Source organism: Lithobates pipiens, unplaced genomic scaffold (genome assembly GCF_037356315.1).
Source record: "Lithobates pipiens isolate NorthernLeopardFrog02 unplaced genomic scaffold, aLitPip1_a1.2 Scaffold_8, whole genome shotgun sequence".
NCBI classification, from domain to species: domain Eukaryota; kingdom Metazoa; phylum Chordata; class Amphibia; order Anura; family Ranidae; genus Lithobates; species Lithobates pipiens.
In genome coordinates, this window is record NW_027507903.1 from 52,529,928 (window position 1) to 52,546,620 (window position 16,693).

At 42.9% G+C, this 16,693-nt stretch overlaps 1 protein-coding gene across 5 annotated transcripts in view; it reads left to right on the top strand.

The window, feature by feature from the left end:
• Window positions 1-16,693, top strand: part of TP53BP1 (tumor protein p53 binding protein 1) — a 170,256-nt gene that overhangs the window by 141,017 nt on the left and 12,546 nt on the right. For 4 of the 5 annotated variants that reach the window (XM_077474294.1, XM_077474293.1, XM_077474295.1 and 1 more), the window contains 3 exons: window positions 2,987-3,279; window positions 4,151-4,330; window positions 16,402-16,693. The exon at window positions 16,402-16,693 is cut by the window's right edge and continues 133 nt beyond it. In XM_077474294.1, the coding sequence (XP_077330420.1) occupies window positions 2,987-3,279; window positions 4,151-4,330; window positions 16,402-16,693 (765 nt within the window). The remainder of the gene's footprint in view (window positions 1-2,986; window positions 3,280-4,150; window positions 4,331-16,401) is intronic. The other variant, XM_077474296.1, reaches the window with a different exon arrangement.

Consider the following 16,693-nt stretch of genomic DNA (forward strand, 5'->3'; position numbering starts at 1 on the left):
TTCCAACCCGTTTACAGTTTCCATGCCAAACTGAGATGCCTGACCTATTCTGTACCTCAAGGGACTTGGCAAGCTCTTGAACGTACAAATATTATTGGTGATTGCTTCACTTTAACAAGGGGATTTCCTGGCATCAGTGAAGATCAAGGAATGCCTACCTACACACCATGACTTTCCAGCCTCGCCAAAACCTTCTTCAGTTCACAGCGCAGAGAATTGCTATGAGTTTGGGGTGGTACCCTTCAGCATGTTCACTGCCCCTAGAGTGTTTACCAAGGTGCTTGCTCAAGTTCTGGGGTTGTTGCAGACCCTGGCCATCCCCAAGTATCTAGGATATCTGAACAACCAGCTTCTCGGGAAGTAACTGGCTCAAAAGTTGATGTCAAATGTCCAGCAGAGATGGTATAAATCCTGGAAAGGTTTGGATTGGTGCTTAACCTTCAGAAGTGAGCCTTGGTTCTGATGGTCTGGAGTACTTAGGCTTAGAGCTTGCACAGCACAGGCAAAGGTTCCCCATAAGAATTGCCAGTCACTGCAATCCCAAGCAGAATTCCTGGGGTCATCGCAAGGTTCCTCAGTTCAGTTTGCATGAGGGTTGCTGGAGAAAATGGTAACCGACTTCTTCCATTGTCTGTTTTTACTTCAGAGCTCAATATCTTGTCGGGATTCCTTGAATGGGAGTGGGGTGCTGTGCACCCCACTCCCAAGACCAGGTCAGCTCTGGGACAGTGGATATTGATGCAGATCCTGGATACCAGGAAATCCTTCCAATAAATTGATGACAAATGTCAGCCTGTTGCGCTATTGGTGTGTTCTGGGTTGAAGGAACGTGGAGTTTTTCTACTTTTTTTTTTTTTTTCCTGCAGGGAACCTTTCCTAGTACTTCACCAGGCTAAGGTGGTGTTGAGGCCTCCACCCTCTTACCCCTCTCTACCTCCTCACAAGGCAGACTGATAGCCATTGGCTCCCGCTGCTGTCAATCAAATTGTGGTGGGGCTGAATAACGCTGTCTGTCAATAAATGCAGACAGGGCAGCTTGGGTGCGAGCCTGCACGAGTGCTCACATAGAAAGCGTATTTCTGTGGGACACTCTGTAGGTGGGAGGAGCCAGGACTGCAAGTGGGGAACCCTAGAAAAGGAGGACTGGGGTTGCTCTGGGTAAAACTATTCAACAATGCAGGCAAGTATAACATTTTGTTCTATTTAGAAAAAAAAAAATCTTTACAATCATGTTTAACTTGTTTTAAACTGCAGATTGCGGGGGAAAGGTTCCCTGGAGTTCTTTAAGGTTTTGGAGAGGCTAGAATTAGTCCCATCTTTTTGTTCTCGATTAATGCATATATACAGTGGAAAAATATTTATTTGATCCCCCTGCAGATTTTGTAAGTTTGCCCACTTACAAAGAAATTAAGGGTCTATAATTTTTATTGTAGGTGTATTTTAAATAATGGAGACAGAATATCAACCAAAAATCAAGAAAAAACACAAATAAATGCTATATTTAAGTTGCAGTTCAGTGAGTAAAATAATTATTTGATCCCCAAGCAAAACATCACTTAGTACTCGGTGGAGAAACCCTTGTTGGCAAGCACAGAGGTAAGATGTTTCTTGTAGTTGGTGACCAGGTTTGCACACCTCTCAGGAGGGATTTTGGTATATTCTTCTTTGCAGATCTTCTCAAAATCCTTAAGGTTTCTTGGTAACTCGGTTTCCATTACATCCATACATTTTCTATAGGATTAAGGTCTGGCGACTGACTAGGCCACTCTGTGACCCTAATGTGCTGCTTCTTGAGCCACTCTTTTGTTGCCTTGGCGGTGTATTTTTGGTCATTCTCATGCTGGAAGACCCATCTTCAATGTTTTGGCTGAGAAAAGAAGGTTCTCATCCAAGATTTTACAAGACATGACTCTGTCCATTTTCCCCTCAATTTTGCAAAGTCACAATACCTTTAGCAGAGAAACGGCCCCAAGCGTCATGTTTCCACCTCTGTGCTTGACTGTAGGGATGTTGTTCTTGGGGGTCATTGCATTTTCTACCTACGAACATGGTGAGTCAAGTTAATGCCAAAGAGCTAAATTTTAATCTCATCTGATCACAGCACTTTCTCTCAATCCTTCTCTGAATCGTTTAGCTGTTCATTGGCATGACTGTACATGTGCATTCTTGAGGATGGGAACTCTAACCCTAAGAACACCATCCCTACAGTCAACCATGGAGGTGGAAACCTTATGGGCCGTTTCTCTGCTGAAGCTACAAACTGACTTTGCCACATTGAGGGGCCAATGGACGGGGCCATGTATTGTAAAGTCTTGGATGAGAACCTTCATCCCTTAGCCAGAACACTGAAGATGGGCCATGGGTGGGTCTTTCAGCATAACAATAACCCAAAACGCATTAAGGTCATAAAGTGGCTTAGCCAGTCTACAGACCTTAATCCTATAGAAAATGTATGGAAGGAACTTAAAATTAGATCTATAAAGAAGCGTGGCCCAAAATCCCTCATGAAATGTGTGCAAACCTGGTCACCAACTACTAGAAACGTCTTAACTCTGTGCTTGCCAACAAGAGTTTCTCCACCAGTATGAAGTCATGTTTTGCTTGGAGATCGAATGCTTATTTTACTAACTGGAATGCAACTCCATTTATAACATTTGTATTAAGTTTTTTCTGGATTTTTAGTTGATATCCTGTCTCTATCATTTAAAATTCACCCATGATAAAATATAGACCCTTCATTTCTTTGTAAGTGGGCAAGCTTCCAAAATATGCAGAGGATCAACTTTACTATTTTTCTGTGTGTTTGTGTGTGTGTAGAGGGGGAGATGGGGGATATATATTCTCAATTTTCTGTAGTTATTGTGTGTCGTCTTTTTTTTTTTTTAAATCTGCTTTTTATGTTAATTAGTACTTTTTAGCACAAATGTAGAGAAATGTGGAGGTGCTACTTGGCACAAAACATTTATTCATTCGTTCTCCTTTCTAGGAAGCTGAGGAGCCCATAGTTGAATGCCATGAATATGAAAATGAGGTGTCTCCATCAAGGACTGTGGTCTCGTCTCTGACTTCTGGAGATCTTGCAGATATTAGTTCCTTTTCCTCAAAAGCATCAAGCCTTCAACGCACATCTAGCGGAGCAAGCAGCGGCCTCTCTGCCGGGCAAAGCACTAGTGGTGGCAGTTCTGATAGAGGAAAAGGGACACTGAGAGGAAAAGCTGGCCATTTGGAGTCTGGGGAATTTGCCATGCCATCTGGACGTGGTAACCTTGGGAAATCGAGGTACTTAATAGACGAATTCTAGTCCAGGTAGTAAGCAAACATCTGTAAGGTGATATAGCATGCGTTACACACCAAGGGCCAAGTTTATTTAAGTGCAGCTCACTGAGTCCAACATCCCCCACCCCTCAGATGAGCCATTTCACAACTATACAAGTTACCCACAGGCCACTGATATTTTATTGGTGGTGTGTGAGAGATCATGTTTGATCAGTCAGGTTTTCTGCTGCTAAGCTCTTTGGAACCAAGGCAGGAGTAGCCTGCTGTGCCTAGCTTCCATGGTGCAAGAAAAACAAACATTGGAGGGAGGTTCAATAGCATGAAAATCTGTATCCTGTAGAATAGGACACTTTATCTTTCCACTATCAAGAAGATTAGATAAATCTGAGGGTTAAATAGAAACTTTCAATGGCCTTCTAGGCAAACATTTGAAAAAAATACTGAAATAAATGCCCCAGGAAGATTGTAGATTAGATAGTGTTTGGGAACTAGCAGTAACATAGTTTAAGCTGGCCATAGACTGTTCGAATCTCGACCGGTTCAGCATGTATGGGCAGACTGAATGTACCCAGGTTGATTGCTCGATGTGGGTAAAACCAGCCTACCGGAGTTTACATGCAGTCATTGCTAGTGGCTGGTATAGCCACTAACCATAATCGCTGTCCCTGCAGGGAGAACACAATGGCTACTTGGGAGGGGATTCCCCTGTCACCCCTGTCGGTGTTGATTGGGGAATAGAGCGAATTTCGCTTTGTCTATGGCTGGCCTCAGTTTGGATCTTCTGTAGAAAAATGTATAGTATAAATAGGGAAATGTAGCTGCTAAAGCCCTAAATTTCAGTACGGTAAAGATAAACTGTCTTCATTTTTTCCAGTCCTAGGAAAGTGTCCAGCCAGCCAGGGTCTTCACGCCAAACTGGAAGACAAACAGGGGTGCAAGTGAGTGAAGATGATGCAGATGCATCGCTTGGAAACAGACCAGGGGCCAAAGCGCCCCTTACACCCCGTGGAAGAGGGAGGAGGGGACGTCCTCCTTTTCGAGGAGCTGGATCAAGGTATCCATAGACAGACAGTGTGGGTCAGTCAGGTGTCTTGTGTGTTAGGAAGAAAGTTGTATTTTTTTTTGTTTTGTTTTTTATTTATAATCATATCTAAACCCATACACACACACACAAAAAAAATTATATATATTTTGCAGCTTACCAAACCTTAAGGTGGCCATAGATTGGATAGAAAATCAACCGAAAATGTATAGTTGCTTGAACGATGTTTGATGATGTTATGAGTAATTTTGCTTGTTTCAATTACCAATTTCCATTTCATGGTTGAAAACAAAACAAAATGGTCATGTTGGAAATTTCTAATTGTGAGCAGTTCAATAGTTTAATAAAAAGGTTATAAGTCTAATGCTCATTAGACGTGACAGCTGCGTTCCTTTTCTGTTTTTAGGCTTTTTTCCATGCTTATTTTCACCTGGTGATCTGGCCATTAACATTTTCTCTCTAAGGGTGACTCCACTGTCTATGGAGGAGTAAAGAAGACCCCTTGGATGGTCACATTATCTGGAGAGAGGGTAGTGTTAAAGCGGTTGAAAGTCCTCCTTTTTTTTTTTTTTTTTTTTAAATAACCAATTTAGGCTCTGCAATTCCATTGCACTACATAGCAGCCCCAAACCTCCTCTTCTGTGGTCCCCCACTGGCAACACTGGCTCTTCCTCTTCTGCGAGTGCATTCATAGCAAGTGGATTGCCATGGGGACACTTGTGGGGACTCGCTCCCGAGCCAGGCTGTGTGCATCCTTAGACACTCCTCACAGGATTTGACTGACAGCAGTTGGGAGCCAATGGCTTCCGCTGCCCCAGCAAAGCCTGTGAGACCAGGAAGTGGGGAGAGAGCCGCTACAGCGCTGGATCGAGTGAGAGGGTGATACTACTAACTAAACATTTTTAACCTTAATACAGGGAATGCATTAAGGTAAAAAAATGTTTAGGCTTTGGAAACGCTTTAGGCTGGGTGTACACGCTTTACTTTTTTATTTTTATATGGCCGGTGAGCTGAATGAATAAACAAAGATTCCCCTATCCACACAAGCGAGACGGAGTAACCCTGTGCAACTGTATTCTGACAGCGGGGACGACTCTATCAGAATAACCCGATCAGCACTGCAGCCGCTGATTGAACGTTTTTTTTTTTTTTTTTCTTCTTCTTCTTCTTCTTCTTCTTCCCCAGTCCTGTTCGACAGAAGTCTATCTATTGATTGACTTCTGTCAAATAGGGAGGAGCCACACACAGATCAAAATTTAAATGGTCCCTGCTGAACTGGTTGAATTTCGATCTGCGTGTACCCACCTTTTTGATGTATAGTGGATTTTAGATGGAATTTACATAAACAAAGTAAGCACCCCTGTCGATGGTAAATGGTTTGTCTCCTCCCTCTAAGGCTTCATGCACACTGGGCGTTTTTACAGCTGCTGTTTTGGGTGTCAGAGTTTTTTCTAAACTCCCCTGCATGTTATTCTGTGTTCATGCACACACAGGCTTTTAGAAGCATTTGGTGGCAGGAGAGTATAATGGCAGAAAAAAATGCCAGTGCATTCTGGAGCAGCAGCTTTTGGCAGAAAAAACGCTTCTAAATGCCGGTGCCAAGTCTTTTTGTCTCTAAGCGGAGGTTGCTGGCGTCCTTATGGATTTTAAGGGGAACTTAAAAGGGGGGTGGAGCGAAGTGCCCCCAAAATCAATACCAGACCCCTGCCTGAGCATGCAGCCTTGAAGGGGGGGGGGTCAGCTAGTGGCATCCCCCTCCTGAACTGTACCAGGCCACGTGCCCTCAACATATTGGGGGAGTCGGACACCTTGTCCCCAGGTTTAGGGGAAAAAAGGGCCTCTTCCCCAAAACCCTGGCCTGGGGTTTGTGTGGAGTGTGGGCAGTGATTTATTGCAATCTGGAAGCAAGGGGGAGCCTCCCAGATCCTGTCCCCCCTATGTGAATAAATATTGTACCCCTACTCATTCACCAAAAAAAGTGCCAAAAAGTAAACAGAGATGCACACAAGTCCTTTGCTTTTTTTTTATTTTTATAAATCATGTAGATTCATTGTCATCCTTCCAAAGTCACCACTGAACAACCACGGGCCAGTCCCCAGGTTGTGGGAAAGAGGCTCTTATGCCCCCCCCCCCCCCCACATATTTTGAGGGCGGGCGTGCGTGTCTGTCCCCTTTCCTGCATGCTTTTCACTATTTATTTTTTTCACGCCGGCAATTGTCTTTTTTTACATGCAGCTAGCTGATGACTCATCCGTTGGTAAGAATATAGTGGCCATCTTGCCGGACTGCTCTTTAACAACTAGCTATTCACTGGTCATTAGGGACGCCAGCGGCTACGCTCCTTAACGTGGCTAAACTTGGCCTTCACGCTGTGCTAAATGCCAGCAAAAAAACACTAAAATATAATAATATATTCTAGTGTGCATGAAGCCTCCCGTTACATTTCCTGGACAGTTGGGTCTGTTGAAAAATAATGGACTTGCTGGCAGAATCGCCAGGCAAAAAAGGAATCAAAGCCTAAAAAAAGGAAACAAATGCAGCCACCATGTCTAAGAATTGGTAAGCTGCATTATAATTTTTGCTTTTGGGTTTAGTGACACTAAGGGGTTGATTTACTAAAACTGGAGTACAAAATATGGTGCAAGTGTGCACGGTAGCCAATTGGCTTCTAACTTCAGCTTGTTCAATCAAGCTTTTAAGAAAAAATGTAAAAGCTGATTGGTTTCTAATGTAGAGCTGCACCCGATTTTTGCTCTCAGCAGTTTTAGTAAATCAAGTCTTGTATAAATCTGTGTTGGGTTGTATTTATCTTTATTTCTTTTTTTTGAAGAGAGAAAGAAAGTGTATTTTCTGATGTTATGCTGAGTTCAGAAGGGAATTTCAGTTTTGTTTGTTATGAGGGTGATAATATCAGGGACCATAAAATCTAGGCTGGAGGATAGGCTAAGAGTGTAAGAAAAGATTAGAATGTGTCTGTTCATCAACCGTGACATCTACCATTGAAAAGTAACCTCCAGCTTTTTCGGGAGGGTATCTCCTTGTTTTCCTGTAATATCTGCATGTCACTCTTTGTGCGTAAACTGCTGCAAATGAGACTGAAATTGTATCAATGTCACCTAAAGAAAGTGATCTCTCTAAATTTATTTTGTACCTATAACCATTAACCTAAATGTTCCTTAACCTCCCTGGCGGTATGATTATTTCAGATTTTAGGCGCTGAAAGCGGTACCATTATTTTGCATGGAAATTTGGCGTTTTATATTGTAGGCCTGTAATTCTTAGTCCCTGTACACACGGTCGGAGATTCTGCCAACCAAATCCGTCGGATTTTGTCTGTCAGATTTAGTCTGACGGATTGTGTCCGAAACTGTTGCATACACACAGTCGGACTAAGTTGTCGAAAAATCCGATCTTTCAGAATGTGATGACGTAATTTCGTTACGATGGAACTAGATTCAGGCTAGTAGCCAATAGCTTTGATGTAGGAATTTGATCTGAGCATGCGTGGTACTTGGTCCGATCAAAATTCTCTACACGTGATCGGATTACGTCCGACTGGCCCAGTTGGTCGGGAAATATTTCCAACATGTTGGAAAATTGGGTCCGACGGAGATTCGGACGGAATCAGTCCGATGCATACCACACACAGGCGGATTATCTGACGACACGGTCCGATAAGACGCATTCAGACGGATTCTCCGACCGTGTGTACGCGGCTTTAGAAATAATTCACTTAAATCCATCCAAACAAGAGTCTAATAGACATCCCGGGTATGTTAAAATTTGAAATATGAAATCATTATATATATATATATATATATATATATAAATAACAAAAAATATTCAATAATGTATTCGAATCAAAAACACTGAGTTCCAGCGGGGAGACATCGCTGGATCCGGGGGACAAGGTAAGTAACCCCCCTCCATGGATCCAGTGATGCAATCCCGAGTCTGGCTCGGGAATACCGCTTATGGTAATGAAATCTTACCCCGAGCCAGACTTGGAAATACCGCCAGGGAGGTTAAGGTGTTTTTACAGCCAGAAACTTGGTTTTAATTCTTGGATAGTGTGAGGGAGATTTGGAACTGTCAGGTTTTATTGAGGTCTCTGGCTTTGTTAGAGAGATCCCCCCTTACTCAATGGCCTAGGGACAACCTTAGAAGTTAGAGAAACATTCCAACAGCGACACTGTTCCATAAATTCTGAGCAGTTGAAATGCACAAATCCTCCCATATTCTGGTAGGGTTGTGAGCCATCCCGTTGCTTTTGGCCAGTAAAGCCAACCATCATTGCGATGGGCCAGGTATGGCAGCAACAGGCTGACTTCATGGATAGCTTTACTTTCAAGGCATAAAGCTCCCTGTGACCCCTTTGCCCTGCAGTGTAATGTGCCCTGCTTTATTCTTTGAGGAGAGCCATGCTTATGCAGTAGCCATTTTATTTATCCTTTTACTGGGCATGCTACTTTCAATTTTTTGGGGGAAGGCATGGGGGGACATATGGGTCTTTATGCTCCCAAAGCATTGCTATTATTTTACTTTACTGCTCCCATTTAGCTGAGATGAACAGCTGTGAAGGTGAGCAGTCCATTGGATACTGTAAGTATTTTTGACCAGTCTATATGTTTTGTGCATACTACGTAAATGCATGAGTTTGATAAGTGACAATTTATAGACTGTTGGGACATCTTTAACACACCTGAAGGGTTAAACCGTGACATTTGTTTGCATTCCTAAAAAGTGAATTTTATGATGCTGTAGTTAGTGCCTCGAAAAGGTATTCATACCCCTTGACATTTTCCACATTTTTGTCATGTTGCAACCAAAAAAGTAAATGTATTTTATTGGGATTTTATGTGATAGACCAACACAAAGTGGCACATAATTGTGAAGTGGAAGGAAAATGATAAATGGTTTTCAATTTTTTTTACAAATATGTGAAAAGTGTGGCGTGAATCTGTATTTAGCCCCCTTTTTTTGTAGAACCACATTTCGCTGCAAGTCTTTTTGGGGATGTCTCTACCAGCTTTGCACATCTAGAGAGGGACATTTTTGCTCATTCTTCTTTGTAAGATAGTTTAAGCTGTCTGATTGGAGAGCGTCTGTGAACAGCAATTTTCAAGTCCTGCCACAGATTCTCAATTGGGTTTAGTTCTGAACTTTGACTGGGCCATTCTAACACATGAATATGCTTTCATCTAAAACATTCCATTGTAGCTTTGGCTCTATGTTTAGGGTCATTGTCCTGCTAGAAGGTGAATCTCCACCCCAGTTAAGTCTTTTGCAGACTCTAACAGGTTTTCTTCTAAGATTGTCCTGTATTTGACTCCATCCAACTTCCCATCAACTCTGACCAGCTTCCATGTCCCTGCTGAAGAAAAGCATCCCCACAACATGATGCTGCCACCACCATGTTTCACGGTGGGGATGGTGTATTCAGGGTGATGTGCAGTGTTCGTTTTCCACCACACATAATGTTTTGCTTTTAGGCCAAAAATGTTAACTTTGGTCTCATCTGACTAGAGCACCTTCTTCCGCATGTTTGCTGTGTCCCCCACATGGCTTCTCACAAACTGCAAATGAGACTTCTTATGGCTTTCTTTCAACAATGGTTTTCTTCTTGCCACTCTTCCGTAAAGGCCAGATTTGTGGAGTGCACAACTAATCTGTGGACAGATTCTCCCACCTGAGCTGTTGATCTCTGCAGCACCTCCAGTGTTACCATGGGCCTCTTGGCTGCATCTTTGATTAATGCTCTCCTTGCCCAGCCTGTCAGTTTACGTGGACGGCCATGTCTTGGTAGGTTTTCAGTTGTACTGTATGCTTTCCATTTTCGGATGATGGATTGAACAGTGCTCCATGAGATGTTCAAAGCTTTTTTTATAAACTAACCCTGCTTTAAACTTTTCCATAACTTTATCCCTGACACGTCTGGTGTGTTCCTTGGCCTTCATGATGCTGTTTGTTCACTAAGGTTCTCTAAAAAACCTCTGAGGACTTCACAGAACAGCTGCATTTAGACTGAGATTAAATTACACACAAGTGGAAATTTTAGTTAGGGGTATCAGAGTAAAGGGGCTGAATACAAATGCACACCACATTTTTCACATTTATTTGTAAAAAAAAAAGTTTTGAAAAACATTTATCATTTTCCTCCCACTTCACAATTATGTGCCGCTTTGTGTTGGTCTATCACGCAAAATCCCAATAAAATACATGTAACTTTTTGGTTGTAACATGACAATGTGGAAAATTTCAAGGCGTATGAATACTTTTTCAAGGCACTGTAGGCTGGGTTCACACACGTTTCCCCGCATCCAATTTGCAGGACGTGAGAATGTGACCGACTCAATGGAGCTGGTTCACATAGGTCCGGGGCTACCGCGGTCTGCATTCAAAAAGTGTCCTGTGTGTCTTTTAGGTCCGATTCAGGCAAAAATTCAGACCTGATTTGCACCTAAACTGGTGAACAGGGACACATTGGACCCTAGGCACAAACCCGCAGCCGCACATATGTGAGCCCGGCCTAAAATTTTGCAAAATGAGGAATGTAATATACAGAGTCTAATAAACGAGGCAGGGCAGGAAATATGGTGGACATACTGTAATGTTTCTGAGAACAATTGCTTTTGTTTTTTCTTTAACCACTTGCCGAGCGCCTTCCACATATATACTGCAGCAAGGCAGCTCGGCTGCGCAAACTGATGTACCTGTACATCGGTCTGTGCATGAGATACAGTGGGCACGCATGGTACAGAGAGGCAGAACGGGGATCTCCCTATGTAAACAAGGCAGATGATCCCCGCTCTGACAGGACAATACCGAGATCTGCTGTTCCTAGTGATCAGGAATGGCGATTTCTGTTGTCCCTGTAAGCTCACCCCCCCCCCACACACAGTTAGATCACACCCAGGGAAGGAACATAGTTAACCCCTTGATCACCCCCTAGTGTTCCCTGCCAGTGTACTTTATACAATGATCAGTGTATCTTTTTTTTTTTTTATCACTGTAATAATGTAAATGGCCCCTAAAAAGGATTTGTCTGCCACAATGTCTGTCGCTCTAAAAATCGCAGATCGCTGCAATTGCCAGTAAAAACAATTTAAAAAAAACTAAAGTCCATAAATCTATCCCATAGTTTGTAGATGCTATAATTTTTGCGCAAGCCAATCACTATATGCTGCTTGCCAATTTTTTTATTTTTTTTTTCCTTAACAAAAATATGAGGTGACCCAATACCACCAAAAGACAGCTCTATTTGGGGGGGGGGGGGAGGAGGACATCAATTTTGTTTTGGTACAATGTCGCAACAACCGCGCAACTGTCAGTTAAAGCTTCACAGTGCCGTATCGCAAAAAATGGCCTGGCCATTAAACGGGAAAATCCTTAAAGGGCTGAAGTGGTTGAAGTAGAACTATAGGCAAAACTATATATATATTTTTTTTATTTATTTGTTTGTGGATAGAGTAAGGGAGGGTTCTAACCCCTGTCATTTATTTTTCCCCACCTTTGTGCCTTTGGGGAGATTTCCCTTTGCTTCCTTTCCCGTAGCCAAAACGAGAAGTGAGAGCTAATCTCTGCAAATTAGGGGAATTCCTTGGTGACCCATTGGAAGATTTACCCTCCTATTACTTTTCTGTGATAACCCAAAATCTGGGGTTTTCTTCACTTTCGATGATCATGGTTAGGGATGAGCTTCGTGTTCGAGTCGAACATACGTTCGACTCGAACATACGTTCGACTCGAACATCGGCTGTTCGCCCGTTCGGCGAATTCCGAACGTTATGGGCCGTTCGCACCAAATTCGTGTGGCGCTCACGGCCCACAATGCACTGCGATAGCGCAGCGCAGTGCATTGCTGGCTCATGATTGGCCAAGCATGCACTGTGACCCCGCATGCTTGGCCAATCACAGCGCCAGCAGCGAGGAGAGCCATGATTGGCCACAGGCAGGATGCCTGTGGGCAATCATAGCTCAGGCTGTGTAGTACACGCCCCACACTATATAAGGCCGCCAGCGCGGCGGCCTTGTGTAGTGTGTTGGCATCTGTAGCAGTTAATGGGTGTTCTGTGTACCTTCAACACAGTATACACCGATCGTTATCGGCCGATTTTTCGTTCTTGCTCTTCTGTAGTGGTTGTTGTCTGCGTGCTCTGACCGCAGTATACACCGCTATATTCACCTCACCTATATAGCTAGTGATCTATCTTTTATAATAGAGCTTTCAGTCAGTGTTAGGAGATTGTGCGTGCTCTGAAAAAGACGGACGGCAAAACATATTATACAGGGGTGAAAACCCTTCCCTATGTTTTCCAAAAAGCTTAAAAATAGTTTTTTTGACTGGAGCTACACTTTAAAAATGTACCAGTTGAAAATTACAAACAGATTCAACTTAACACAACAAACCTACACAGTCCCTGTCTTGTTTGCACCGCCTGTATACTGCTGTTCTGAGTATATAGGGCCTGGGGGCCACACGCATTTCCTTTTTTTAATATGGGTACGGGGTTCCTCTTAATATGCGTACAAGACCCAAAGGGGCTGGTAATGGGCAGGGAGGGCTACCCATGCCATTTTTCTCAATGATTTTCAACCATATTGCAGGAACCAAATATAACATTAAAACCGCAAGCAGCTTTAAATGACGTTATTTCCGTTAAATGTCATTTTGTGCAGGGACTGTTCTAAACACGGGAAACATGTGGCACTTCACAGGCATACTACAGACACCCCCCAGGCACCATATTTAAAGGGATATTTCACTTTTTTTTTTTCATTTTAATCGTCATTAAAATCAGTGCTCCCGCCAAAATGGCCGTTTTTAAAAGTTTTTTTTTTTTTTTTGCATTGACCCATGTCCCCTGGGGCAGGAGCCAGGTCCCCAAACCCTTTTTAGGACAGTATCTTGCATATTAGCCGTTAAAATTAACACTTTTAATTTCGAACGTTCGAGTCCCATAGACTTCAATGGGGTTCTAAAGTTCGTACGAATTTGGGGTCCGTTCGAAAGTTCTGGTGCGAACCGAACCGGGGGGTGTTCGGCTCATCCCTAATCATGGTAAACAGGACAAATATGGTACCCTACCTAACTGGGGGGACAGGCGGCAATAAAAACCTAAAATGGGTTCTAATCCCTACCCCACTGTATCCCAAAAAAATTAAATAAATGCATTAAAAAAAAGTTTTGCCTTTTTAGTTATACTTTAACTTGTGTGGTGAGAATATTTTGGTGTTAAGCCGGCCAAAGATGGTTTGAATCTCATCCCAGTTTAGCAGGAACCAGCCAAGATTCAAACCATATATGGGCAGGCTGATTGAACCCAAATTGATCGATCAACTCGGGCACAAGTAGCCTTTTGGATTTTTCAAGCCATTATTGCAAGTGACTATAGCCGCTAACAATAATCACGGTGTGTTCTCCTGGCTGGGATGGCTCCTCCCGCCTCCCCACCAGGAGTACACAAAAGCTCCACGGGAGGGATTCCCCCATCACTGACTGTGACTGTGTTGATGGGGGAATCAAGTGATGCAGGAAAGAAAATTTCTCCATCTATGGCCATATAAAGGGTGTAATGCCTCATAAGGGGTTAGAGATTTGATATATAGATTGGTATTCTCATCCTGATTAGGTTAATACAAAGGGGCGGGTTAACATGGGCTACTCCATATAAGTTACACCTGTGGTGATTAAAGGACTATCTTCATACCCAATGATTGAACACAAATAAGTAAAAAAAAAAATACATACATTTTTATTTAGAAAAAATGCCAATAAAAAGTAAACAACCGGTCAAAGGTTGTTATATCATCATTACATAGACAATTTAAGTTTTGAGCAGTTTTCTACCCCCATTAAATGGAAAATGGGGGGACTGGTGCAAAAGCTAACCATGTCCTCTACTAGTTTTGCGACTAGGTTGCTTCTTCAGGAGGTATCTCGATGCATCTAAGATTAAATAAATACAGTCTCATAGTTATATGCTTCACAACTGAATTGCTACAACATATTCACAGTACAATCTTACAGCATAACATAAATGGAGTAAATCACATAGATAACAGCGCAACTTACCACCAATGTCCCCAAAGGAAGCCCACGAAACGGGCACGGATGGCACCTCAACAAGGGTGTCACACCCCCGGGGCGGACACGGGAGGTGAAAAAAAACAGACAGCTGTAGATAACGAGAGTAAGTGTAACTAACATATTATATTGACCAAAAAACATATGGTAGGTATATAGCTGGAACTCATACCAATGCACCTTTAAGGATAGGCTGTTAAGAGGGGAGGATTCTCAGAAGAGGGAAAATTTAGCCAATAGAACAACCTAGAATAATAGCCGCAGAGCGCAGAGAAATACCAGATAGGAAAGAAAAAAGAAAGGGGATGGGGAAGAAAAGGGGGACAGGGGAAAATAGAGGGAAAAAGAGAGTGGAATGAGGGGGAACGAAAGGAGGGGGGAAAGAAACAAGGGGTGCGAAAGTAGGGAGGGGGAAATGAAAAGGAGGGGGGGAGAGGGGGGAGAAGGGGTGGAGGGGGAAGGGGGGAGAAGTAAGGAAGAGGCTGTGCGTTTTGCAGTTTCCTGGGTTACATCTGTGTACCGCTATAAGCTCTTGCAAGGGCGGGTATTTCTATACTTGTTTCCCTTGTTTAATACAATCAATACCCCTTTATATGGATTTAGGCTCGTTTTCCCCCTCTCCTCTTCCTTTCCTTCCCTTTCTCTCCCCCTCCATTCCCCCTTTCTCTCCCCCTCCCTGTTCTCCCCCTGTCCCCTTCTCTCTCTCCCCCCTCCTTTTCCTTGCCTCCTCCCTTCCCCTTCTTTCCCGCCCCTTGTTTTTTTTCCCCTTCCATTTTCCCCCTCCTTTCTTTCCCCCTCATTCCACTTTTTTTTCCCTCTATTTTCCCCTGGCTCCCTTTTCTTCCCCCTTCCCCTTTCTTTTTTCTTTCCTATCTGGTATTTTTTTTCCCCCCTCTCCTCCCTTCTCCTCCTTCTTCTTTTTTTTTTTTTTTTTTTTTCCTTTCTGTCTCTGTGCTCTCGAATGTGGCTATTATTGTTGTTCTATTGGCTAAATTTTCCCTCTTCTGAGAATCCTCCCTTCTTAACAGCCTATCCTTAAATGTGCATTGGTATGCGTTCCAGCTATATACCTACCATATGTTTTTTGGTCAATATAATAGGTTAGTTACACTTTCGTTATCTATAGCTGTCTCTGTTTTTTTTTCCGCCTCCCGTGTCCGCCCCGGGGGTGTGACACCCTTGTTGAGGTACCACCCCTTTGGGGACTTTGGTAGTAAGTTGCGCTGTTATCTATGTGATTTACACCATTTATCTTATGCTTTAAGATTGTACTGTGAATATGTTGTAGCAATTCAGTTGTGAAGCGTATAACTATGAGATTGTATTTATTTAATCTTAGATGTGTTGAGATACCTCCTGAAGAAGCGACCTAGTCATGAAACTACTAGAGAACATTGTTAGCTTTTGCACCAGTCCCCCCACTTTTCATTTAATGGGGGTAGAAAACTGCTCAAAACTTAAATTGTCTATGTAATGATGATATAACAACTTTTGACCGGTTGTTTACTTTTTATTGGCTGTTTTTCTAAATAAAAATGTATGTATTATATTTTTTTACTTATTTGTGTTCAATCATTGGGTATCAAGATAGTCCTTTAATCACCACAGGTGTTACATGGTAACTTATATGGAGTAGCCCATGTTAACCCGCCATTTTGTATCCATCTATGGCCAGCTTTACTTAAGTTCATTCCATCCCGCACTTGGAAATTCACTGTTGAGTCAAGCACAGAACATTGGCCATGGCCACCCAAATGTATTCTTTCAGTCTGGCTTGCTGCAATCACCCAAGAATCACTTAAAGTGAACATTGCAGTTTCTTCATCTCATGATCGTTGTTTCTTCCCAATAGAATGCACTGATAGATTTAGGCTGTGAGAAGCCTTGCATATTTCTTCTCAGGCTTAATTTAACCAGTATCGTTTTTGTGTTGCAAGGGGAAATAGATGGGAATTCTATTTGTGGAATGTGTTGTACATGGTAATCTCCTTTCCAGGGAAGTGGGCTCTTCAAATGCACAAGCTGAGGATTCCACAGCAGCTGCTGTCCCTGATGAAGAACCGTTCACGCACATTACTGCTTGTCATCCAGAAGCCCGGGACAGAGCAAGCCCAGGAACCCCTACCACACGCCGCAGTGACTCCCCTGAAATCCCTTATCAGACGGCGTCAAAGAATATTAGCATGGACTCCTCCTCATCAAGTAGTAGTTTTGTTGGACTTAAAGTTGTGGCCAAGTGGTCCTCCAATGGTTATTTTTACTCTGGCACCATTACTCAAGATGCTGGA